At 41.1% G+C, this 26,899-nt stretch overlaps 2 protein-coding genes and 1 long non-coding RNA gene across 4 annotated transcripts in view; 2 read left to right on the top strand and 1 right to left on the bottom strand.

The window, feature by feature from the left end:
* cabp2a (calcium binding protein 2a) overlaps positions 1 to 15,417 on the top strand; it is a 56,161-nt gene extending 40,744 nt beyond the window's left edge. The window contains exons 3-7 of the mRNA XM_050044311.1: positions 5,711 to 5,741; positions 8,679 to 8,813; positions 12,426 to 12,535; positions 13,126 to 13,273; positions 13,534 to 15,417. Of these exons, the coding sequence (XP_049900268.1) occupies positions 5,711 to 5,741; positions 8,679 to 8,813; positions 12,426 to 12,535; positions 13,126 to 13,273; positions 13,534 to 13,559 (450 nt within the window). The 3' untranslated portion in view covers positions 13,560 to 15,417. The remainder of the gene's footprint in view (positions 1 to 5,710; positions 5,742 to 8,678; positions 8,814 to 12,425; positions 12,536 to 13,125; positions 13,274 to 13,533) is intronic.
* The window catches only part of LOC126390157 (uncharacterized), a 698,278-nt gene that overhangs the window by 233,340 nt on the left and 438,039 nt on the right, over positions 1 to 26,899 (top strand). The window lies entirely within an intron of this gene.
* LOC126390106 (up-regulator of cell proliferation-like) overlaps positions 15,516 to 26,899 on the bottom strand; it is a 21,042-nt gene continuing 9,658 nt past the window's right edge. The window contains exons 7-11 of one of the 2 annotated variants that reach the window (XM_050044239.1): positions 22,943 to 23,237; positions 22,787 to 22,832; positions 20,744 to 21,010; positions 20,393 to 20,659; positions 15,516 to 18,002 (exon numbers count right to left, since the gene is read on the bottom strand). In XM_050044239.1, the coding sequence (XP_049900196.1) occupies positions 15,532 to 18,002; positions 20,393 to 20,659; positions 20,744 to 21,010; positions 22,787 to 22,832; positions 22,943 to 23,237 (3,346 nt within the window). In that variant the 3' untranslated portion in view covers positions 15,516 to 15,531. Of the gene's footprint in view, positions 18,003 to 20,392; positions 20,660 to 20,743; positions 21,014 to 22,786; positions 22,833 to 22,942; positions 23,238 to 26,899 lie in introns of both variants that reach the window. The other variant, XM_050044238.1, reaches the window with a different exon arrangement.

Below are 26,899 nucleotides of genomic sequence, written 5' to 3'. Positions count from 1 at the left end.
AGCTGCACCCTCGGGATTGGAAAGCTGACTGGGTGACACTCAAACCAGAATTTCCAGCTCATCAAGACAGGAAGTAGAGTGGAAATGGGCCACACCTCAGTGGGTGGAGCCAATCAAGTGCAGGGGACCATACACCCTAATAAGACAGTGTTTCTCAAAGTCAAGGATGCTTCCTTGGTAGAATGGGTCCTTCTAAGTCAGGTGCCTTCAGTTCCAGTAAATCGTGTGCAAAGAACTGTGGGTACTACATGCCTGCAGAGGATACACATATACATCCTTGAAAATTCACTGAAGGAAGGAACCTTAACATTGGAGCAGTCCTTTGGTGGGATTCAATAAAGTAGCTTCCTTGAAATTCTGTTGTTTAAGGATACTTCCTTGACTTTGAGAAGCACCAAACATACATAAAAGGGCCAGTGTGTAATATTTGGCATGGTTTATTGTCAAATCTGAATCTGAATCAGAATATTCTACCCATTAATATGTTTATACAAGTGTATAATCGCTATAAAATAAAATTTGTTTGGTTTTCGTAGCCTTATAATTATGCTTTTATATATATACAGTATATATATATATATATATATATATGTATATATATAGCAAGGGCCTTGCTTTAGAGAGGTCGCCATCTTGCGCCGCCATGTATGTACGGCAGACCGAGCGGACAATCCAGCCAGCCAGAGAACGCGTTTCGCGTGTATAAATAAACCAACGAAGACAGCGGAAGGAAGGAAGAAGGAGGAGGAAACAGCAGAGAGTGTTAGTAGTTCGTCGATAGAGAGTAGTGAAAAGTTTTTTTAGTTATAAAGTTTGCGAATGGACCACACTTACCACGCAACAGGAGAGAATGAACCCGAACCGTCATCTGCGAGGAAAAGAAGACGCAACTTCACTCCTTGTGATGCACTCTCTGCGGCGCTTTTCCTCCTGATGATATATCTCCCCAACGATGGTAGCAGTAGCACCGAATCCCATTCTGTGCATTCAGCCTCTCTTCTCGCCCGCTCAGCATCAAACACATGGAGTTCCTCATCTGTATGCTCCGGCTCAAACAGGTATGGCTCTGGGTCTGTGTCCGCTACAAGAAACTCTTCAAAATCGCGTTCAAAGTCGTCCATTGCAGCTACTATAGTCCGGAGATATTGCTAGGCTAAATAAACAGCTGAGCTCTGTTTACCGGCTACGCTGTCAGTCAGTGTGCGGGCTGGAGATTGGTGGAGCAGAGAGGGGAGGGGGTCCCCACTCGGTATGGTAAACGAGTATGTGTGTATGAAGTGTGTCTGTTACGCTAGAAGAGTCAGAGTTTGGGACGGAGTCTTTTACCCCCTGGAGTGTTACCGGAGTTTTTGGAGTGCTCAAATAAACTGGCCTTTTTCCCGAACGCTCCTCTGGTCTCCTGCTCGTGAGGGATTCATTACAATATCGTAACATGGTTTAGATTTCTAAATAAACATTCACCTCGTCGCTAGATAGACCTACTCCTGAAAAACTCGTGCGCAAGGCTTTTTGTCCCTACGAGGCCACCGTCATTTACCCGACGGGAGGGGTGAGCGAGTGAGCCCTGCAATCTAGAATTTGACCACTGATGTCACTGTTTTCAACGGTTTTCAACCCATTTTACACAGTGGCCCTTAAAGCTGGGAGGAAGGTTAAACACCAAGAGTGGGTGTTGGCAATGGCCATAACAACAGTCCCATTAAGACAAAAACCTGTAGGTTTTTGGTAACGTAGTAAATCGCACAAAATATCAAAATACAATCAAGATAAGGCATTTGCCAGTACCTTTTCTGTACCCTTATTCTGACGAATTCCTAAATGGTCGTCTTGCACTCAAAGCCCATCACATGAACCGCTAGTTCTATTTATGCATAAGAGATAGAACAACAAGAGAGTTGGGGTCAACAAAGATTATAATCAACGAAAAACTGGATCTGCAATTCATGTGCATGTGTTTGTTGAGAAGGAAGCCTCCTGCATCTCTGGCAGTAATACCTGTGTGCTTTTACAGTATTAGTATTAGCCCAGTGCACATAGACACAAACTCTATCAAAAGTCTTTGCAGCTGTCAAAGCCCACTGGCAGCTGATATAGCTGTGATCAGCTGCTAACATCATCACAAACAGATGTCTCTATGCTTTAGCAATGGTTCTCAACCGTTTTTGGGCCAGTGCTCTCTGTCCATTATCCAAGTCCCTTACTGCCTTTGTCTTCCTTGAGCATTGTGTTGTGTGTTGGATCATTTAAAAAATCACGTTATTGAATGCCAAAACAAACAGATTTAATTGGACAGTTGGAATATCTTTACTTTAGAGACCAAAAAAGTTATGAGAATAGAAGTAGTTAAGTGTTTAATAAATGCAATGGTTAGAAATTTGACATTTAAACTTAAATTAGGTCTCATTATTGATCACGAACAGCAGCCAGTCAGGAATTGTTAATTTGCTAGTGATGCCAAATCCGAAGCATTCTTTTGAATTGTTCCGAGGGGAAACAAGAGCAGCCTACAAAAGAAAAAGTCTGAGGCTACTGGAAGAAAAGCAGAACAATATAGGCTATCCCACACATATGAAGTTGGGGGTCTGAGGGCCCTCCTCAGAGAAAATTTTGAATGAACTGAACACTTCATTTCCTGCAGTCTGGCAATTTTTTTCTTTTTATTATGCACCAAATTATGGTGGAAATGTCTTTTCTATTTAAAAGAAAACACAAATTCAGGTGGCAGGTGACAGTTCAAAATATAAAAATCCAAGGGAATATAATGCAGTAAGGCTTTCAGACATTCTGTGGTGCATTCAAATATTAATTGCCCTGTACATCAACTTATTCTAATTTAATGTTTTCTCTGCTGATTCAACTCACATATAGGCATGATTTCATTTCCATCCTCCTTTGTGTCTTTTATTTGGGGAAGGTGCCTTTTAAAATGTTGAATCTTTTATGGATTATTGTACATTTACTATGTTGATTTGTTCTGTTCACATGGCATCTATTGCACATCTGTCCATCCTGTCCTCTGAGGCAAATTGTGATTTTTGATATTGGGCTTTATAAATAAAATTGAAACTGAAATTAAATGTGCACGTGCCACATATTCACATCAATGACACATTAATTCATTTTAATGAATTATATTCATAAACACATATCATTTTTAAACCTCTGGACTGTAGGTCATATATGTTTAAGCTTAAGCTGTTTAAGTTAAAGATTTCTGCTCATGTTCAAAACCTTCTGCGCATTCAAAACAAATCCCTCATGTCTGTGTTGAGAATAAAGTCGTAATATTTAGAGGAAAAAAAATCCTATCCTAGAGTCTGTTATGCATCACATTATTATTCTGCACTTAAGCATCCCCTTCAGACAGTCTGACAGACAGAGAGCCCTGCTTGGGACTCTCTCCTCATGTGTGTACTAATCTTCATCTGAGGTTGAAAACAAAAAGTAGACCTAATGTGTGCTATGGTGCAATAAAAAGAAAAAAAAAAGAAAGTGAGGTGGATGCAGCTGCAATCTCTTGGCAGAAGCCTCCTTTTCTCTGTCTATAACACACTGTTGCTCCTGGTTTATCTAATGGTCGATGTTCAGTAGTATAGGATATCTTTCCACTTGACACATGCTAAAGAGATAGTTCACATCTTTTTAAGTGGGGTTGTATGAGGTACTTATCCACAGACAGTATATTACAGACAGTAGAAGGCAGTCAGCACTTCAACACTTCCAGTCTGGAGAAGCAGGCTACATTGATGCTCAGAAATGTACTGCTGTGGAGGGGTCAGCAACAAAATTTATTTTAGCCACCTAAAAAAGTCCCACCTAAAGAAATTAATATCAGTTTAGATGTGTGCTATATTTTGAATATCACTGCTTTGTCTTAAAGTCAGACAGTAAGGACTTTTTTAGGTGCTAAAATACATTTTTTTGATGACCTCCTTCCCTTTCATACATTGCTTAGCTTCCGCGTTGGACTTTAGCCTGCTTCTCCAAACTGGGGGCATGCCGACTGACATCTACTGTATGTTACAAACAGTCTATGGATAAGCACTCCATACAACCCCACTTCAAAAAATCCAAACTATCCCTTTAAAAGGATTGAGGGAGGAGCGTGCCCAAAGCACCATAGTGCGCTGTTCCCTACAATGAAAACCTGTGTGCAAGCGTTCATATTTTCTATAAATTTGCACCCCATAAATGACATTATGTCCTTAACGTACAGTTACAAAATTAACATAAAGTTACTGTGGTTAGGTTTACGAAAAGAAACATAGTTAGGACGTACGTTAAATGTTCACACAGATCTGAACACATGACCAAAGGGGAAAGTCCGTTTTTTTGTGACCCATCCACCACAACCTGCCTCCTTACAAGTGCTCAGGACTGCTTCCTTGTTTACTGTCAGTGCATTGGTCACATGATCCCAGCCTTTCAAATTATGTGAGATATGTACAAATTTGGGTACACTGCTTTTCATAGGAAAACGTGAAAAATTTGTGAGTGCAGCCTGATGGAGGACTAAACTCCATTAAAAGGCAGACACACAAAGTCAACATAATGAAATTCTCTAACATACTGAAATGCTTTAAAAAAAAAAGTTTATACAAAAGGTTTTTCAAAATACCATGTGAGAACATTTTAACTGTGTATATGAACTGTATTTGAGCTTATAATTTTTCAGTTGTTTGTGTGAGTGTTTCAGCTGTTAAAGCATGTAAAAGTGGAAAGTGTATGTAAAAGCATGGTGGTTTTCAGCAGAGTATGTGAATGAGTTTCGTTGTGCATGTCAGAGCAAAAATACATGTATACACATGGTAATTCTGAATAATGCCCCTCATATGTAGGTATTTGTGTGTTTGCTGCATGTGCAGGTGTGTTAATGTTCGTTTATCAAGTCCCAGCCAAACCTCGGAAAAGACGCAGATGCAGATGAAAATCAGCGGCAGATACAGAAATGAAAAAACGATAAGCCTTCGTGATTTGTAATACAATTTACAGCTGTAATCTCCCTGCCACTGTTCTCTCTCCTGCATCCTCTAATCCAGGCCTGTATTATTCCTGCTGCTGATGTCACGGCCGAGCACAGCATTTGGTGAACAAACTTATCCTGGCATCACCTTTGGTCCATGCCACCACATGCTGAAGCCAATTCAAAATAAACTGTAAATTGTGTGTGTGTGGCTGTAGCTAGAGGTGTTACTGTGTTACTATTTAAACTTATTTATAAGAGATGCTTGGTTCTAACTCCCTGTTGCATTTTGCAAGTGTCATTTCATCAGCTTTGTTGCATTTGTGACAAACACAGGTGTGTGCTTATTTCTGTGTGTTTGGAAAGGGAGAAAGAGCCCATGATTTGTCATTGTGCATCTCTGAGTTGTTTTTAATTATGCTTTTTGAATGCATGTTGTGGAGCATATGCACAGCAGACATTCAAAGCCTCACCAGTCCAATGAGATTGGACACCAGCTTGTGTAGCAGATCTACTAAAGAGGTTATTAGGGTCAGTCAGATCAAAACCCAAATAATCCAGTAATAGAATCTCTGCTCAGGCGGTTGAATACAGGAGCAAAGCTGAAGCACTAAAATGTTTCCTCTGTTTTAAGTCATCGTCAATACAGGACAAGATATACAGAATTATATACAAAGTGTGTGTTTAACCTGACAGGCTGTTCATTTCTCTCTCTCTGTGTCCTGTCTTCAATCTGCACCACTGCAGGACAGAGATCTACGACCAGAGGAAATGGAAGGTACAGAGTATCAAAAGCTTATTCCAAATCCTTACTCCATCTCTCACCCCCTCAGCTGTTCCTGTTGTCTTCCTGAACCACCTTCCTTTCAAACCTCAAACCCTCTGTTAAACTGTAAAAAATTCCGCTTCACTGAGGAGATAATTTAAGTAGACATTCCCAGCTTAGCCCTTCCATTGACTGCCAGCAGTATGAACCGGCAGAGACTTTTTTTTCACTTGAACTGTGGAAGATCAAAGTGAAGGATTATCATTCAAAGGGAAAGATTATTCCTCACAATTTAAGCACAGTTTAACTCTCCTGCCCCCTGCTCCCTATATTCCTTAAGTCTGCTTCACCAGCCGATTCTCATTCTGAGGTCAGACACCTGACGCCAAAAGCCACCTTTTTCGGTTTTATGATTGCCGTCAGTCTGATAGACAGCACCTGTTGCAGTGATGACGGAATATAAGGAGCTGGAAAGGTGCATGGGAGGGGTAGAGGATGGGTCCAACAAACCCTGGTCTTTCATCTGGGAGCCTGGTGTTAGTTTCCACTTTGAATTTAGAGCCAAACTATGATGCTTTTTCTAAACATTACATGCTTCTGTTGACATCCCTGGGTTGGGAGTAGCATCCCGTATGAAATCTTGTTATGTCTTAATGTTGTGGTTTTAGTGTTGTTGTTGTGGTGTCTTAGTGTTGTAGTTGTATTGTTGTTGTTGTTGTTGTTGTTGCGATGACTTGATGTTTTGTTGTCTTGCTATTGTTATTGCTGAAGCCACTGTGTCATGAATATGTTCCATTTTGTAATTGTGTTTTTTATATAATAGTGTCTTTTAGCATAGAAATTATCCTCTGTTTCCTGCCTAGAGACTACAGATGAAAATGATCTTACAGCTAACTCCAGTAGCTGTGCACTGTCCCTGTTAGATAAATAAAATAAAAATAGAATAAGATAAAATAAATTGTCACTTTATTTATTTATTTACTTTTTGTCTGTGTGTATAGAAAATCAATACAATTCAAAAAAAGAAATGAAGACAAAACAAAAACAGTGACCAACACCAATCAGGGTATCGCTTTCAATTTAGTTCAATTCAATTGGGGACTTTATTTATCCCAAAGGAAATTCTTGTGCCAGAGAATGCCTCAATTACAGAAACAAAAATGACAAATTTCATATGCTCAGGTGTGTGACGATCAGTGGGACTTTAACTTTAACTTTAACTTACATACTGGGCCCCGTTTTGAAAACAACATCAGTCTAAATATTCAAAATATACAAGATATAAAGTGTTTAAGGAGGTATCTTTTTTTAAGATATTTTTTGCGCATTTTTAAGCCTTTATTTGATAGGACAGGTAAGCGTGAAAGGGTGAGAGAGAGAGGGAGTGACATGCAGCAAAGGGCCACAGGCTGGAGTTGAACCCGGGCCACTGCGGCAACAGCCTTGTACATGGGGCGCCTAATCTACCACTAAGCCACCGGCGCTCCGAGTACAAGACTTGTTATATCGTATATGATATTCAATTCAATTCGATTTTATTTATAAAGCCCAATATCACAAATCACAATTTGCCTCACAGGGCTTTACAGCATACAACATCCCTCTGTCCTTTGGACCCTCACAGCGGATAAGGAAAAACTCCCCAAAAAAAACCCTTTAACGGGGAAAAAAAACCCGGTAGAAACCGATATGACAGTGAAAAGTAGTATTGCACATGATTCTGTTTTTGAGTAAATTATATTGCACTGCATTGACAAGTGATCATGATATTGAAAAGTAATACTGCAAATGATCAAATATTGCACAAGATAATGAAGAGTACTCATATTCATCATGTGGCCCCTGTTATGAAGGGCTTATAAATTATAATGGCTTTATTGAAGATAAGAAATCGTTTGCTAATATTAAAAACTATTTACAAGAACAGATTTGTGGTTGCCTGGTTATAAAATAACCCTACCGACAAGATGTTATTCTTTCTATTTGGTAATAAAGCAGTTAAAGAGCACTCCAGATATTTTAGCACTCAACTACTACAACACTGTCACACTTAAGAAGTACAGACTAGACTAATTATTATCAAGATTGTCACATTTATCAACAAAAACTGTATCATCAGATGAAATCGAAGGAAATGACAATCACAAAGTTTGACACAGAGGGCTCTAGTTTTGCAGACTGGGCGAGGCGGAGGCGCAGCGCACCTGCGCTTCGCCAACTGGGTGTGGCCAGGCGGATTTCGCAAGTTTGGCACACCGGGCGCCTGGCGCAGCTACTCCTCTTTCCCACCTCCGTCCCTCCTACCTGCGCAAGTCGGAAAGAGGGAGGAGAGAAGGCGTGGAGTGGGTTTTACACANTTTCCATTACGCGTGCCAAACGTGCCAAACGGTGCCAATCCCCTTTGATCTGACATCAGATGTGATGGGACATTCGATATAGAGATACATTTATGTGCTGATTGCAGATAGTTGCATTGAATAGTGGTTTTGTGGCTATTTATTGCATCGTTAATGTGCCTGATATTCTGGAAACCTGCCTGTGAGGTTTTGATGATGTGTGCGCACTGTCCGCTGATCAGCCAAACTTCGGCTTACACCGGCTGCACCCCGCCTGCGCTGACAGTAGACCTGGTTTCAGCTGGCAAGCTTTTAGCGCACCTTCGGCGAAGCCTTTTGGCATGAAACTGTCACTGCGCCAAGCTGGATCTGTCGACACCTCCCCCTGCTGCGCCGCCACACCCATCTCAGCGCACCTCGGTCTGCCAAACTACCAAACTGAGCGCGCCTCGGGTTGCGCTGCTCGAAACTAGCTCTGCGCGGGGTTCGCCACCCTGTGCCACCTGCACTGCGCCGGAAAACTAGAGCCCATAGAATCTATAGAGTATACACTTAGAAGTGCAACATCTTTATGGTTCTCTCACTCTTTTCCTCACACACGTCTTCCCTGCAGAGTTGCGTGAGGCATTCAGGGAATTTGACAAAGACAAGGATGGCTTCATCAGCTGTAAGGACCTGGGCGAGTGCATGAGGACTATGGGATACATGCCAACAGAGATGGAGCTGATAGAACTCAGCCAGCAGATCTGTAAGTCCTGCACGCACACATCAGCACACATACACACATACACACACTGGCTCACAGGTTTAGGGGTGATTTACGAGCACATGCTGAATGATTATCATTTGAAAAGCTCAATATCTCTCTATTTATGCTCTCGAAAACTTTGACACTACAACTAGAACTGGTACCCAGGTTCATTGTAAATTCTGACTCATCCATCTCACTGTTAAGAGGCAGAGAAATAACTTAATTAAAGCCTGAATTCTTTCTTAATCTGCAACATGTTAGTCTGGAGGTTTAAACACGTGTCCTCTCACAGAGTTGGTGATTGAAACTAAACTTTCATCACTGTCGTAGAAAACTGATCTGAGTTCAGCCTGTTCAGCCTTACTTACAGCACAGCCACACTCATAGATAACTGAGCCTCCTACTTGCCTGTCAAACAGCATCAACCTATAAACCTTTTCCAGTCTGGACTGAGTGGAGTCCTGCAGGGATCAGTTGTGAAGTCCGGTGGCCGGTGGCTACCCGCTCCACTGCCATTCAGCAGCTATCAAGCGGAGCTAACTGCTAGCAGCCACCACTGCAACTAACAGACTCCACTAATCCATTCAACAGCTCCACCATCCATAGTCAGACATACAGCTGATAATTTCCTGCTGAATTACAGTTCACAACTCGCACCAACAGCTGATGCTAGTCCGGGGACAGTGTTTTTTCTGGCTAGCAAAACATCCAGGTGCAGACTATTGCCAGCCTATCGAAGATAATTGCAAGCACGGCTGTTGTCAGCTTTCAATGTCCAACAGTCCACCACCGACATTTTTGTCACATCTTGTCAGCACAAATGAAAGATAGTTTTTGTCTTATTTTTTTCACCAAGATCTTTTTTAGCTTGTCATTGTCTTGTTTTCATCATGGAAAAAAGATTGTTGACCAAAAATTTGCATCATAGTTTTCATCAACGAAATTAACACTGAGACCAGGGCGATGATAACTTCCATGTCAGCATACAGAAAAGCATCATTCCTAGAGCATTCTATACTTATATGTTGAATCAGCACCATACCTACAGTGAAGGCTCTGCATACAGTGTTGCCAACTTAGCGACTTTGTCGCTATATTTAGCGACTTTTCAGACCCCTCCAGCGACTCTTTTTCAAAACAGCGACTAGCGACAAATCTAGCGACTTTTTTCTTTTGTTATTGAAGACTTCTGGAGACTCTGTTGTGAGAGCACGTATCATTCTTATTCTTCTCAACGGGCAGCGGATGCTACCGTGGGTTCCTCTCTCGCCCCAAATCACTCACAGACGGCCCAGTCCTCCCCCCCAGCTGCAGTCAGAGCAGGAGACGTTAACCCCTCCACGTCCAGACTGCAAGTGAATCGTGCATGCACGGAACCGCCGCTGGCTGATCTATCGCTCTGATCCCGACCTGGTTTACAGTCAGGGCGGGATGTAAATGTAAAATTTTCTTTGTCTAATATAAATCACTGAAAGAAGGTTCATTTGTAGTTCTAAACATATTCAGGGTGTTTTTTTACTCAGTTTTTGTCTCTCCCACAACATTATTCCTCTCTCCTACAGCAGCCTTACAATCACATGCATATGGACAATTATGCAAATTAGGCAATGACGTCATTTAGCAACTTCTAGCGACTTTTAGGACAGCCAATAGCTACTTTTCTTACTGAGGAGTTGGCAACAGTGTCTGCATAGACGCGTACCCTACAACACTACGCCATAGCTAACACCATAGCTGACGTCATCACTTGACAACTTCCCACAAATGTAACTACACATAGCTGTGACACAGACCTCCTCTTTAATTTTGTAGGCTGAAACCTATTTCCCTGAGTTGAAATGAAGCTTTTATTTACTTTAATTTCACTGATAAGAAAAAAGAAACTTGTGAAGACAACAAAGCCCCCACAAAATTGCATTTAAAGTCCTGTGTGTGACTTATCCTGAAATACTACTAGTAGGCGTAGAGGAAAGTCCGCTAGCCACTAAGCTAAATTGTGCAATGACACATGTTTTAGGCTTATGCTAATAATTTTAGCATGATTTGGGAAAATGTGTCTAGTATTATACAATATTTTTTATCAGCAAACCTAGTAAATTATAATAGAGCTGAATTTTGTAATGTTACCTTCAGAGCAGGAAATTTACTTTAAACATGAGCATCAACCAGGCACTGACAGATACATGATCAAATTCACCAGCCACTTTTATCCTTATCGTGTGTCTGAAGTCTTCCTGCCACTAGGGGTGGGCGATATGGCTGAAAAGTATATCACGATAAAGCTGGTTCATACTGATCGATAACGATAATTATCGATAATTTTTTATAACCTATTTAAAATAAGGACCAGGAGAAAATAAATAAATTTTAACACATTTATTTTAAACTCAATAGCTTTCTTCTGATTTCAATCACAACCATCAGTCAATGCACACGAAGGAAAATGTAATGTCAACACAACCATTAGAAAACACTTGTTATTGTATTCTTTTCATATTTCGCCCACTTGTTAGCGAAATAGTTAAAGGACCTCCATTAATCACACAATTTAAATGTGAAAAGTCTCACTGACTGACCGTCACCTGTGTGTATGCGGAGAAGGAGAGGGGCAGAGGGAGCGGAGCTGTGAAAACATCCTGCAGTCCGACATACTATCATGCGTTCAAATAACTTATTAGACAGATATAGAGAAAGGCGACGTTTAGAGAGCAAGCCCAAATAAGCAACTCCACTTTAGAAACAAGCCCAAAAAACAGCACCCCGCGACTACCAATATTTGTAAGCGACTTTACCAAAAAACAAGCCCAAAGTCATGGCTTATAAGCGGACCTTGTGTTCACACATGAGGATGGCGCAACCAAACCTGACGTTGTTAGCTGTTTGCATGACACTGTTGCTAGGTTACCAGGGAGCAAGTGAGTGTGTTCATGCAAACAACCTTGCACAGCCCGACACCAAGGGTAACTTGCGCGGCTTTCCTTGTGTTTTCTTTCCGACAGAATACAGTAACATTATCAAATGTTGTATCGAATGTTTTATCTGTTGACGATGCATAAGTGTTTATCGCAAGACGATATGTTATCGTTTTATCGCCCACCACTACCTGCCACACAATTATAAAGCAGCTGAATTTTAATCCCAAATCTGGACGACCTGCTCTACCTCTGAGCGACAGCTGTCCACAGACAAGAGTTTTGTCTGTGAACCTTGTGAGCCATAATGGAGCAGAATTTTGTACTTTTGTTTAATGTTGTTGCTATCAAGCCATATTTCATGTATGTTTTAGGTGTGTTTTGAACCAATCATACTTTACAGTTCTTCACAGAAACCCCACGGCCAACTAGTGCTTTGAAAGGTGTAATTACAGTGACACAGACACATCACTGCACAAATGACCACAACAGCGTAGGCCACTTGCATAGGCAACAGCGTAGGTTCTGCATATAGCCGAAGCATAACTATAAATCAGCCTGTACTCCCCAAACCACTATGCATTACAAACGCTATCACATATACTGTAACGTTGGTCACTAACTCGTCAATCCAGTTATTGGTTTGCTTGCTTGTTAACGATGTCTTGTCTATGCATACTTATTTCCCCCCCTTCAGGTGGCGGCAGAGTGGACTTTGAAGACTTTGTGGAACTGATGGGTCCCAAGATGCTTGCTGAGACAGCAGACATGATTGGAGTCAAGGAGCTGAGGGACGCCTTCAAAGAGGTGTGCAATACAATTTCTATCAGGAGAGACTCGTTTTTTATAGTAAAAAGAATATTTATTAACGTGCACATAAGAATGAAAAATGTGGAAAGTCTTTGGCGATTAGACCCCATAGAAATGGTATGATTTGAGAAGGGATGGAGAAGTGCTGATGATCTTGATTGGTAGAGGAAAGAGCCTCCGTTGAGCTTGTCCTGGACTTTGGATACAATGGCTGGGGTGGAGGAGGGCGCGCCAATTCTGCCTAAAAGGACAGCTGACAGCAACAGAGGAGAGAGCAGATTTAAAATTTTGCAGTAGCTTTCTGGTTGGCTGAGAGAGATTGTGGCAAAGTTTGATTGGATAACTGGAAGAGTGAACACCCATAATCAGCTGATTAGAGGAAGCAGTGGGAGTGGGCTGGGAGAGACTTGTGAATGAATGAGCACAAAGAAAGTCTTCCTGATTGAACTTACGTTGAGCTTCATTTAACTTACGACGCCATTTTTTCTCTTGGGTTCCCTAAATAGATCACTCCATTTCCCCCAACTTTCACCACTAATGCATTTGTGTTTAGATACTTTTAATTTTCAACATCCGTTTTTTTCCAGTTTGACTCTGATGGGGATGGTCAGATCAGCCTTGGGGAGCTGAGGGAAGCCATGAAGAAGCTCATGGGTGAGCAGCTGAACCACCACGAGATAGATGAGATCCTGCGGGACGTAGACCTCAATGGGGACGGACAGGTAGACTTTGAAGGTCAGTGATTACTACCTTAGGCAAGGAAACTGAGAGGAAATAGATTGGGGAAATAAAGAGGACTCAAGAAACAAGGGAAAGTGTGTGCAGAGATTGACACCAGAAACTTCTTTTAGGTGGTATTAGAGCATGATTTTTGGTTGAGGTAACAGGTGGATGTTCAGGTTGAAGAAAGAAGATGGTAGAAGACATTATGCAGATAAAGGTGACACTATCCTTTCCCTTAACTAACTATAACAACATATCTTTTCTTTCCACAGAGTTTGTGCGAATGATGTCTCGCTGACTCCTCAGCAAACCTCACTCTACTGCACTAATATGGACCAGACTGCACACTGTTAATGTTCTTGTAATTCTTCTTGATGTACAAAGACTTATAGGTGTCTGTAGTTTTCAGTTTTGAGTTAATTCCATCATCTCTTAAATATGAGAGAATCCCTTCAATGTGTTACTGTTGTATGGATGTGATATGTATTTAACATGTAATGAAAGATTATAAAGTGATGAATCAGCAAGGAGATTTAGAGGTTTAGAGATAAAGAGGTTTAACCAAAGCTTCTCTTTAGAGGTGAATTGAAATATGAACAAATTTTAATTGATATCCCATAGCATACCATACTGTAGTGTAGATAGTAGTGATGCGTGGGTCAGGGTTTTTTAAAACCCGGACCAACCTGGCCTGCTGTGAGAGCCTACCTGCCTAGCCCAACCCATAAACATATACATTAATCAATGACCCAAACTGCAAACTTACAAACCGAACTTAAAGGTTTCTGCTAATGACCTGCTAATGGCTGTATTGTATGTAATTTCCAGGAAATGTCACAATACAAATCATGTGTTTTTTCTTTTGAAAAGTACAAATGACAGAAAGTCAGCAAGTAATTATCCATCGTTTAAGTGGTTATGTCTTAAGCCTGTGATCTCAAGCACACAGCTGATAACCTACGTGGTTTCTTTACATGAGAGCATAGCTAATATGTACAGTGTGGACAGAGAGATGCTTGCTTATTGGGACACAGTGTTAGGCCAATATATTTGCAGAGGGAAATATTTTTATCAGACATTATAACCAGAGTGATTTACAGCTGCTGGACTTAAATAGATTTTCCTGTTCAAAAGCTGAATAACGGAAAGCCTGAGAGCAATGAAGCTGCTTGTTGTGTGAAGGCTGTTCTCATAAACTGCTTTTCTCCAAAAAGTAATGCACCCAAGTTTGTACATATCCCACACACTATGAAAGGCTGCTATCACAGGACCAGTGGGCTGAAACAAGGAAACAGGTCCGATCAGTCTTGTAAGGGGGCAGGGGTTGGGGTGGTGGATGGTTCAGAAAAACCTTGACTTTCCCCTGGGACTTTGCCCTGAAGATGCATATTCAAAACTGTGTGAACTCTGAGTCATTTTAAACAACAACCTCACCATCTTTCTTTACCTAAACCTAATCACAGTAACTTTACTTGCCTAAACCTAACCTCTGTAACTTTATGTTAGTTACGTAACTGTATGTTTAAGACATAACGTAATTTGTGGGGTGCTAATTCATCAGATATCAATCAAACTATTCTGAGGATACGCTGTTGTGTGAGAGACAGCAAGAGAGGGAAGTTGGATTAATGCACATTTTTTCTGTAGGTTACTTACTAAGAATGCTGCTTTGTCACTTAGTGACCCTCCCGCCCAAAACCAGCAATATTTTCTACCAAGCTTCCCCAAAACGCCGGGCTGTGGGTCAACCTGCGCATCACTAGTAGATAACAGAAGTGAAATGAGATTGTATATACACCTTTATTGATAAAACTACAAGATAATTGTTTTTATCATTACATTACAACACTTCTGATATAATTCACCACTGCAGGAAAATCAAATTGTCATTTTTAATAACATTTTTCTGATACACATTTGAGAATAACATAGTGTTATTCAGTGATTTTTGGTGTCTGTTACATGTGTGCACATTATGTCCATACCTGTTTCCCTATTCAGGTGGAAATGAATTGACTGTCTAAAAGTGCATGTTTATTTTATGCAATCATATATACGTGTTCAGTGTTTTATTTGTACAGTGTTCAACAGGTCAGGTCTTTTTATTGTAAATAAACGAAAGTGAATAACAGTGACAACACACTGTTTTACTGACCAGATAACTTTTCTTTATTTCTTTTTCCAAATTGAACTTAATTTCAGTTGTTGAGGAAAATCTGCTTCCCTTTAACACCAATTTCCTGCATTTAGCTCAGATAAAGCTTCATTTCTCAAACGCCCTTCCAGAAGTTATCTACACTGCTGATAAAATGCATCAGATCACCTCTTTGCTGGCACTTTTTGAGGTCCCCTATCAGTCTCTTTTTCAAAGCATGCAGAGTTTCACTGTAGTCAACACTGAAAGAGGCCATTGGTGGAGTCCCGTGCCAAACCGGAGGAATGTACCAGGTGCAACTGTCTGGATCAAACTCCATCACATCTGAGATCTTAGTGACCTTGGCCTTCTTCATCCGCGTGTCCTTCCAGATCATTTCATTGAGGTGTTTCACCAACTCTGTACCTCTCTTCTTTTTCTCTACAGCAGGCTTGGCAGACATGTTGGTATGCACAAAATGACACAGTGGCTTCTTGCCCACATTCTTTAACCTTGTGAAAGCATGAAGCACCATCTCTAAGATGTCTTTCTCTTCGGAGTTATCCCTGGAAACAATGACGATTGTGGTGTCACTTAGTGCCACAGCAAGGCTTGCTACTTCCTTATTACGTTCATGGCTGTGATCATCTTGAATCATCTGATGCGGTTTCAGTCCCTCAGTGTCAATGATCATGATGCAGTCGCACCCCAATTCCTTCCTGACAGCTTTGTTGACACTGATCAGCTGGATGAACGCCCCCCTGGTGCATGTTCCTTTGCTGACAGCAAACCTGAGCCCAAACATGGTGTTGAGCAGAGTCGATTTTCCTGAGTTTTCAGCTCCAATGATTGTGATGACTTTGAGCTTACTGCTGGGATGCAAAATGTGGTGAAGCTCAGTAAGCACTTCAGTGATCCATTTCATCGGGATGTTTGCTGCGTCTCCATCAACAAGCTCAAGAGGGAAACCATTCAGCAGCATCTGAGCACAAAGCCTAGGGAGTTGTTCCCTGTTTTTTTTCTGATGGCTGTATTCTGGCAAGTGACTCGCACATTCATACAGCTGCCCACACTCTCGAAAAAAGTGCACCAGGCCCAAAGAACAAACAGATATTTGCTTATCAATCTCCGCAATTTTTTCTGTGTCCTGGGGAAATTTCTCACTTAGCTCTTTGTATCGATCCTGCAGAGCTGACAGCTGGTGCCGGGACAGAATGTCCAAATCAATTTCTAGCCATTTCAGAAAATAGTAGCGCTGCATTTCTGAGGTGACCATCCCGTGAAGGAAGCTTAACATTGCAGCTGTCATCTCAAATCTTTGCTGTTTCCCTCTGAGCTCTTTTTCTTTTGTTTTCAAAGACTTGCGGTAGACTTCAGTGTTCTGGTTGCCAACTTCTCGCAATCTCCAGTACTCGGTTTCAAGCCTTGATAGCTCCTTCCAGATGTTTCCCTGGAAAGGTAGTTGTTTGTCTTTGAATTCTGAAGTGTTGGCGATGTGTGCTGTTATTTTACCAGCATTCTTCCACGCACTCTGGCATTCATCACTGTCCTCATCAACCAGGATCCCACACCAACGAGCTCTGTCAGCCAGATTTGCCACTGACACTTTGTCTGGGCAAGTTTCTAGCATCTTAGAGATTAATTCTTGGAGGGCTTTTATCAGCTCTGCATCAGACTTTTTCTTCTGGCTCACATTTGTTGTCTTTAAATTTGGTTTCATCGTCATCATTTTGAGTGTAGAGGTTTTCCCCTGTACGCTGCTAATCAAAATGATCTTTGCTTTCACATCTTTCCCTTCCAGAATCTTGAAGTAATCTGCTTCTGATTCATCGCAAAAGATGTAAACAGCTGCAGATGTCTGGCAGAGGAATGAGAATTGCTCGTCAAAGACCCTGATGTCTCCTCTGAGGTTGGCAACAGCAAGCGGCTCAGTGAATTTGTCTGTGTTCCTGTTCCCACACGGGAGGTACCAGCTGATTTCTACCAGTCCGTCTGAAATCCTCCTGGAGACATCACCACACACCATGTTTCGATGATAAAATATGTCATGGTACTCCTGAGTGTTGCTGAACAGTTTGTTCAGCATCTGAGACTTAGACGAGATTGTCCTCCCCAATCTGACGAATGACACTAGGGGAATATCTGAGAGCACAATTCGTTCTTCATAGTTGAACTTTCTGAATGCCTGGATGGAGGGTCTGCAGGTCTGAACGATTTCCCGCAAGGACCACAAAATCATGGTGATTTCTCTTGTTTCATAGTTGGGCAGCAGGAGTGGGACAGCAAACTGGCAGAGTGCCATTTTCACAACCATGTTCTGCTGAAGTAAGCTGTCTGAACAGAGAAACAATGCGGTTATGAGGTCCAGCGGGTTGATGGCATCGCTCCTGTCTGTGTTGACATTGCTGGACACACATTTGACACTTCTAGCATTCACATTCAACATCATAAGTTTCTTCAAAAAGGCCTCAGGAAGTGACTTTGCACTTTCAAGATTTTTGTCTGATGTATCATCTTGATCAATCTGAAGAGCACTGCTAAGTGTGAGCTTGTTGTCATACTGGTCTTCAAGTCCGATCTTTGACAGCACCTCCCTGAGACATGGCTCTGTGAACCAAAACAAAGACACTGATAAATGTACAGGTATTGTATTTTGTGCTTCAAGATGTTCTATTATTCTATTTTAAAAAATATATATATTTAGACTATTCGATGTATCACTGAGGTTGCATTTATGAATGATCCATATTTGTTTTGTTTTTAATGTTAATCTGAACCAGCTGGTTTCTGTTAAAAAGGACTCACGCCCACAAACCACAGACTGCTGCTGTGCAATCCACTATATTAAAAAGTATTATACTTATTAGTGAGTGCTGTCAGGTTTTTCTGCTTTGCTGTAATTTTTTGGACCGGCACCCAATTACACTTTGAGACTTTGAGTGAGCACACCAAGTTTGCTGAAGACTTAGGCTATCTCCATACACAACAGTACTAGCCAGCCGGCCGTGACCTCCCCAAGATGGCGGCAACGTTGACTCATTGCTGAAATGGGCTGAAGCCTTCAACAAGGTATCTAATGTATAGAGATTGCTTGAGCATGTGACCAACACGGAAGACTACGATATCTATGGAATACACCACACAAGCAGGAAAAGGGCGCAAGATTTCTAGTGTATATATAGCCTATAGGCTACAGTGTTTCTCATACATTGACTAATTTGCCGTGCCATAGTCACCAAAAATCGGCCAGATATAAAATGCCTCCGGTAAATGAACGTCACTCTGTAGCGCACCGGCTGGAGCGCTTACTGAGAATTCTTTGGAAACACCTGGAAAACATCAGTAGAGAATTGTGTGGCTGTATTTACGACAGCTCTGAACCTGCACGGCAACACACAGCACCATTGAAGTAAGCTCTGAAAACTTTTTTTTCTCATTTGGCTCATGGTAATTACATGTCACATCATGTTGATGTAGCGATGTGAAATAAAATCCGGAGTTTTTCATGGGTGTTTTATTTTGAAAATTGACCGGATACGTTTAGTTTTTTCTGCGCCTGACTTCCTGTTTCACTTATTTGGTCTGTACAAATTGACGTGCAGTCGCGCGGCGTCCGTCAGAAATAGACCCGGCGCGTGTTTTTAGCGGAGCCGCGGCTGGTGGAGCAGCTTACATCGACTTGAATGGCCGCTATTAGCTCCCGCGCCTCGGCCGGATCGCGCACGCCATGGATCCAGTGGGTTGCCATAAATTGGCCTGTCCCAGAGGCATTCAATTACCAGAGGGCTTTTGAAATCTTCTTTTCTGAGCCGCATAACATTAAATGCTCTGATTCAGGGTGCCATACTTGCAAATCGTGAGGGAGGGAGGGGGAGGGAGGGAAGTTGCAAATCGTGAGGGAGGGAGGGGGAGGGAGGGAAGCAGTAATATGTGTGTGTTTGTGTGAAATTAATTTTAGTCTTACCTTTTGTTTTCTTTTCATATTGCATTTTTTAAATTGTTTTGTGTATCTTTAACTGTGTTTGTGAGTGAGAGAGTTTTAAAAGAATATTTTGTCTGCACGATTTAAAATAATAAAATAGCCCCTCAGAGGCAGATCAGTATGTTAGTCATTTTTCTTTTGATTACTGAAATGTTTAACCACTAATCCTTAGTCGTATTTTAAGTGTAACCCTTCACCATAACATACCACTAGTGTTTCTATCAGTACAAATAGAACATTTTTCACACATAAAAAGCACAAAGATGTTGAAATCTAGGCATATCCTGCCATCATAACTTGGCTCTCAGAATTCACCAGATTGATGCCTTTAAATCAAATATATACAAAAAATCTAGCCTGGCCCACCCATTGAAACTGGCCTAGAACCGCCACTGCTCATGATGAGAAGTAATACTCAGCCTGTCAAAATATATATTGTACAATGTTTTCTGTGGCCCTGATGAGCTTTGTTACAAACAGCTATGGTTATAGAGCCTTGGTTTTTGATTTCCTAATACAGCTGCACACTTGGAAGGTTTACACAGCCTTGCTACATTTCCAGCATGAATACAATAGTTTCAGCTGACATGCAAAATAAAACAAACAAAAAAAAAGGAAGCAAAACAGCTGTAGGGGTGTGGGGAGGGCCCAGTAGGTAGGATGGGGCCCTTTCAGGAGTTTGTTATAAGGGGCCCATCGTCTCATAACTTGTCCATGTTAGGATCCAGGGTTTTTGAAGCTTAACTTCATGGAGGGTCAATTCTATATTATTGGCTTATACCTCTAAGTCTCTCTCTCTCTCTACTGGGCTGTTTTCATACTTACCAAGAAAAGACTTTGTTGCAATAGAAGTTTCCTTTTATATTCAATCTCATGTGTCTTTCATATAAAATATACAGTATTTGTGTAAAGATTATGAAAAATTACCACTTGTGTTTCTGCTAACATTTCAGTTTGCCTGTGAACACAGTGAAGTATAGTAGACATGTTAGGAATTTTTGATATAAGCTCTCACCTGTGTGTATAGTTATAGAGATCCGCTCACTGCACTGATCATTCAGCACTGTTGAGACAGAGATAACGTACTCTGTGTCCGGCTGTAAATCTGACAATATCTTGTAGCAGTCTTTGGTGTGTATGGCTAGCGGCTCTTTTCCTTGACTTTCAACAGTCACAAGGAATTGCTGGGGGACTCCCTCCATGTTGTCTCCTTTGGTCCATTTCAAGGACACAGCTGTGGCCTCTGAATGTCCTTTTGTTAAGTGCCGAGGGGCTGGCACCGCTGCAAGAGGGCAGTCAATGGAAGTAATAAATTAACACAGTCCAGTGAGAGGAAAATAAAACATTTTGGTATCTCTAATATTACCTGTGTAAACAGATGCTGTGACCCATTCACTTAAATTGCCATCCTTGTCTTCGGTGGCCACACTGAAGAAATACTGTTGTCCAAACTGAAGGTTGTTTATTTCAATTTTATGAATGTCCTTGATGACGAGAGAACCCTCCATCCTCACAGAGGAGCTCCACTTCACCCTGAAGCTCTTGGGACCCTCCAGTCTCTGTGGGCATCCCCAGCTAAGGACCACAGAGTTTGGCTTCACTGACAGAAACTCTATCCTACCAGGAGGGGGCACTGCTTGCAATCATAAGACAGCACAAAACATTCATTTTAGACTGAGTAACATTAACATGCTCATGTTGTTAAATTGCATCTGTTTCATTTTCAGAAATAATTCACTCTGAAAGCAAAACATTTACAGTATGACAAATTGGTTCATGTATCTGATTTTAAATGAAATCATTAACTACTGAACACAGGTTGGATAGTTCATCATAGTTTTTCTTGATTGCTGAGAAACACCTAATCAAACTGGGATCCACTTGAACTTAATCATTGCCTTCTTAGCATAGTCTTCTCTCGCCAATGTGTTGACACTTTTTCATTGGTCTTACATATTTTTTCAAAACCTTTTTCAAAAAATTTAACACAGATCGCACAGAGGGACCCAGAACTCTTTTTGGATTAACTGTTAAACAAAAGGAAAAGATCTGTTCACAGCTGATAGACATGACTTGCATAATTATGAATCTGTAATGCACCTGTGTGAAACTTCCATCGATATAAGATGCCACCTCTGTATTGCTGTTTATAAGCATGGATGAAAGAGGAAAAAGGGATGTAAGTAGAGGAGGAAACCATTATTAGGTGTTTACTAGGTCTTATATATCAATGACAGTTGATGAGCACAGAAAAACCTGCACACAAGAATAAAGTGGTTGATGAAAACTTTCCTAAAAAAAAAAATTTTCAGTATTTCAACAGGGCATCTCAACTATGATGGTGCAGACTGCAGCAGGAGTTGCTATCTCAGGTAAAAACGTCTTTGGAGAAAAGAATTTAGTTCATGCTGTGATATGCGTACTTGTCTGTTTGGCACACATACTTAAACTATGCAAAGTATTAACAAATGGCACAAGCACAAATGCATTTGCATTTTACCACAAGTTGTGTTGATTGATGGAAATATTTGCTTTTGAGGCATGTTTTTAGGTTATGGGTATGAGAGCATTTTGCAAACAAAATGGGTCATTTTATCCAGAGACTTTTGGTTTAGGCCTGTGTGTCAGCTGTAACTGTAACTGTAACTGTCTCTGGAAATGTGAATAATATCAAGATTAACAGAGAGACACCATACTGTTCTTTCATTTTGTTCTCAACAAATTATACAATCTACATCAGTAAAATGTTTGAATAATTCGTTCATCAAGATCTGATGTGTGATTTAAGTGTTCTCTGAAAAGAGCAGTGTACACTGTGTTGTACATTGTAGCATAATGCACTTATTTTTGATATTTCTAAACTTAAAATACTAGTTTTATACACTGTAAAGTAGCATAAGGCGATTCTATATTCTATATTTTTTACACAATTTACATACACAATTTACATACTTACATAGCATATTAGACATATTTTATATTTTTAAAATATTTTACATACTGGTGTGAACATTTAAGCATAAAGCACATATTTCTATATTTTTACATACTTTTTTTTATACTTCTTATTCTCATTTCTGCTTGACATCAGAATGACTGTAATGTATCACAATTTCCCCCTGCAGATCAATAAAGTTTTCTGATTCTGATCCTGATTCAGCACTGTTTTCACTTCAATTTGCTTAAATTCAGTGAGAGCAAACTCAAACACTCTATACAAAACTCTTCAGTTTTTTTTTCAGGTGCAGTGTGTGCTTTATCAAGTGGATCATTTCCGTGATGCATTCATTGGAGCTCAGTGAGATTGCTTATTTTTACAGCCAGATCACTGTCGCTGAAGTGCCATCTAAACCAAATGTAAAATGTTTCAGTGTGCCTGTAATGAGGGACCACTTGTCTGTTTACTCACCTGTCTCAGATTGTGCTTGGTCCCAGTATTCTGCACCATCAGGCATCTGTCATAAAAAGGTTTAAAGTTTAAATATCACAAAAAAAATAATAACCAAAATGCAGCATGTCACCACTACAAGATCTTTTTTCCATCAATAACAGGTTTAAAGTTCACCTGATTTGGAGCATGAAGTCTCTGTGAGACGATGTCATGGCCTCTGTGATTTCCTGTGGCACAAATGCTGCAGATCTGCATCTGATCAGTCCTGCAGAGGAAATCCAGAGACTTTTGATAGTGCAGGCAGCGTTTCCCCTCAACCTCGTCACACACATCTGTGAGTGTGTGTCTCTGCAGGGCCTTCACTGTATAATGCTGCCGGACATCGTACTCGCAGTAGGAAGTATTGCAGGTCAGGCAGGTCTTCACAGCTGTAGCGTGGCGGCAAATGTCACAGATCACCTCCTCCTCTCTTTTTTTTAGAAATAGAGAAATAAAATGAAGCGATTAATCATCAAGCTGAGTTTCTCTTAGCTGAAGACGGCTGAAACATTTTTATTGAGATATCTTGATATATTCAGATTCAGATTCAGATAACTTTATTAATTTCACCAGGGGCAATTTGTTTGAACAGATTGCCTTGCATACATACTATAACATACAGTAACATGTAGACACATAAAGATGAGTAATAAATAAAAACAAAAATATGCCTGGGAGTTCATTGTCTATAAATAGAAAAAGTTACTAGAATGATCATCAATAAAGGACCACTGTAAACCCCAATGCGCTCACTCAACTTAGATGTTTTTTGAAACAGCTTGCACACAAAACCTTTAGTGTAGTACAATACAGTAACATAGAACATAGTTTAGAGTACACCAGACACAAAATACATGTCACATGACCCTTGTCTGACAGGAATTTTATGTCAGTTAAACGTAACTCTTTTTGTTGTTGTCATTTAATTTGTTTTGATTTGTTTTACTCTGTCATGTGAACATAAGAATACTGAGTATACTGTTTACTCTCAATTCTTTTAATTTCATTAAACAATAAAGATTTTGGCCTCTAGTTTCGCGAGGCGGGGGCGCAGCACACCTGCGCTTCGCTTACTGGGTGTGGCCAGGCGGATTTTGCAAGTTTGGCACACCTGGCGCAGCTACTCCTCTTTCCCACCTCCGTCCCTCCTACCTGCGCAAGTCGGAAAGAGGGAGGAGAGAAGGCGTGGAGTGGGTTTTACACATCCGATTCACATCACACCAATCAAATGAGCCCCTCTCCTCGCCCTTAAATGCGCCGCGCGAAGGCGTAATGAGAGTTTACACAATTCGCCATGGCAGAAGAGAACAGCAGCGTCAGACGGTCAAACTTCTCCCAGGAGGAAACTGATGTTTTGGTCCGGGAGGTCCAAGCTCGCAGTGTCCGAATATACGGAACTACGAGCAGACCTCCACGGGCTGATGATGCAAAGGTAGCCTGGGAGGAGGTCACCACAATTGTAAATCAATGTTGCCCTTAGATTTAACATTTAACATTTAGATTTATGTATGCAAGCCAGCATGCTTTTCTGGCTGTTCTAACCCACAATCCCCTGGACGATTCGCCACATCGACTGAGCTGCGATCAGATGACACCTTGACAGCCGACTGTCAGCTGATTGACAGCTCTCAGAAACCACAATGACGACTGACAGGTAATTCAAGTAAGTGATGACAAGTCAAATAGTAATAATACTAATATTAATTGTTTTAATGAACGAAATAATCATAATTATAACCAACAACAAAGTGACATAACTATGAAAATAACAATAGCCCCTTTTCCACCGCAGGAACTTTTCTCATTTACCTGGGATTTTGAAAAGCCTCAGCGGGATGGGTACGGAAACCTGGTACTAAATTATCAAAGACCATAGTATTGATAAACGCCAATGGTATTGGTTCTTTTGTGCTGGCGCTGAACTCCTCCACATACACACACACACACCGACGCGACACGGTAACCAGTGAACAGCCGAGCGGCCACGATGGAAACGAAGTGAAGATAACTCGAAAATGACTCGAGTTGCCTTCCGGACGCCTCCCTTGGGAGGTATTCCAGGCATGTCCAACCGGGAGGAGACCTTGGGGCTGCCCCAGGACACGCTGGAGGGATTACATCGCCCGGCTGGCCTGGGAACGCCTCGGGGTTCCCTCGGAAGAGCTGACGGGGAGAGGCCTGTCTGGGCTTCTCTGCTGAGGCTGCTGCCCCTGCGACCCGGACCCGGATAAGCGGAGGACGACGAGTACGAACACGAGTACGAACATGAGTACGAATACGAGTAGGACTCGAGTTGATGGCAGCTGCACTCGTTACTGTAAGTGACAATAAACCTTAGCCGTTAAGAAGCCAATACTTTATCAATACATGTGTTCAGCAAGCATGAACATGTAAACATGTAGACAGCGATATTCAATATGCTCCTTCCACAGTCTCTCATCCACCGACACTAACGTTATGTCTTACACAAGGACACAGCACGCTAGTTCGGCTGATAGCCAATTGTTACTAATAAGCTCAAATGACAGCTGTCTGTATGTAGACTAACTTAGAGCTGAAGATAGGGCGTACGCCTAATCATCTGCATCATCACACTAATTTGAATACATACCAGGAATTCTTTTACCCAGGTAAAAAAATTCCTGGTAATAAAAGTTCCTGGAAATGTTGGTGGAAAAGGGGCTAATGAGAGAGAAATGTGGTATCAATCAATCAATTTATCAATTTTATTTATAAAGCCCAATATCACAAATCACAATTTGCCTCAGAGGGCTTTACAGCATACACCATCCCTCTGTCCTTTGGACCCTCACAGCAGATAAGGAAAAGCTCCCCCCAAAAAAAACCTTTATGTTGTACTGTGGTGAATATAATATGCTGAAAATCTACAATGTATACAGTTATATCTTCAAAATTAAAACTAAACGCATTGCAAAGTAACAAGAACAGCAGATCTCTCCAGGTTAACCCCCGTCTCTGGCAAGCAGTGTTTTCTTTTATCTCCAAGGTAACTGATATATGAGAGAGAGGGTCAAGGTTCAGGACGTAATATTATGAGACAGTAGAGTGTCCCAATTGTGTGCAACAATACATACTTTTTAGGACAACTGCAGTACAAACTAAAAAGAAAAAGAAAAAGTATGTGACTCGGAACGCACCCTATGTTAACAGCAACTAAACGATCCAGTGTTTTTGGATCTTGACCCACACAAGTGTTTATACCTGAGGTGTTTCAGTGGCATTTTACACATGCTATAAACATATCTCTGCATAGGGGTGGGGAAAGTTTGTCAGGTGTATGCAGCATATCTATATATATATATCTATATGACAGATTTTATGATGGTGTTGGTCAGTCTGTCTGCTTTGCGTCACATTTTGCTGCAATAAAAATGAAGATCAGATAAACAGACTGGAAACTTTATTTCATTAGGTTAAATAGATGTTGACAAACTTTTCCTTTGGAGAAATAATTTGCAGTTGGAATAAAAGGTAATATATTGCAATATATTTTATTGCAATTCTCAGCACATAACAATACATTTAATATCACAATAATACCCTATCATAACCTCAGTATCGTGATAATATTGTATCGTGAGTCCTCTGGTGACTGCATGGATTTGATCTCTCCGTTCAAATAGATGATGTTTCTCAAAACAGAATAATGTCTGTTTGGTATTATGAAAAGAATTATTAAAGCAGCTGTGCAGAACTTCTTACCATTTATAAAACTGTCCCTAGTTCGTATCACCCCCCCTTGAAGATCTGCATATTTATTTGAACCCAACAGCGACAAAAAAAGCCTTTCTCTATATGGCTATTTAGCGTAGCCTCACTCAGGTCGGACACAGCGGAAGTCAGCAAACCAGAATACGGCACCCGGAGGCGGAAGTAAGTCTGCAAACCAGAATACGGCACCCGGAGGCGGAAGTAAGTCTGCAAGCTGGTTGTAGAACAGATACGTAGACAGGAAGAGATAGTAAGGGGTGCAAAGGTAGTGGCCCAGGCTAAGCAGGGACAGTGGTTGAATTGGGAAAGTGTAGAGAAGAGGAAGCTTAGTTGGAGGGACCTGTGGAGTATGGAGGAGAA

This window comes from Epinephelus moara, chromosome 5 (assembly GCF_006386435.1).
Source record: "Epinephelus moara isolate mb chromosome 5, YSFRI_EMoa_1.0, whole genome shotgun sequence".
Taxonomy (NCBI): Eukaryota; Metazoa; Chordata; class Actinopteri; order Perciformes; family Serranidae; genus Epinephelus; species Epinephelus moara.
The sequence above is the reverse complement of the archived record's forward strand: the minus strand, read 5'-3'. Positions and strand labels throughout refer to the sequence as shown.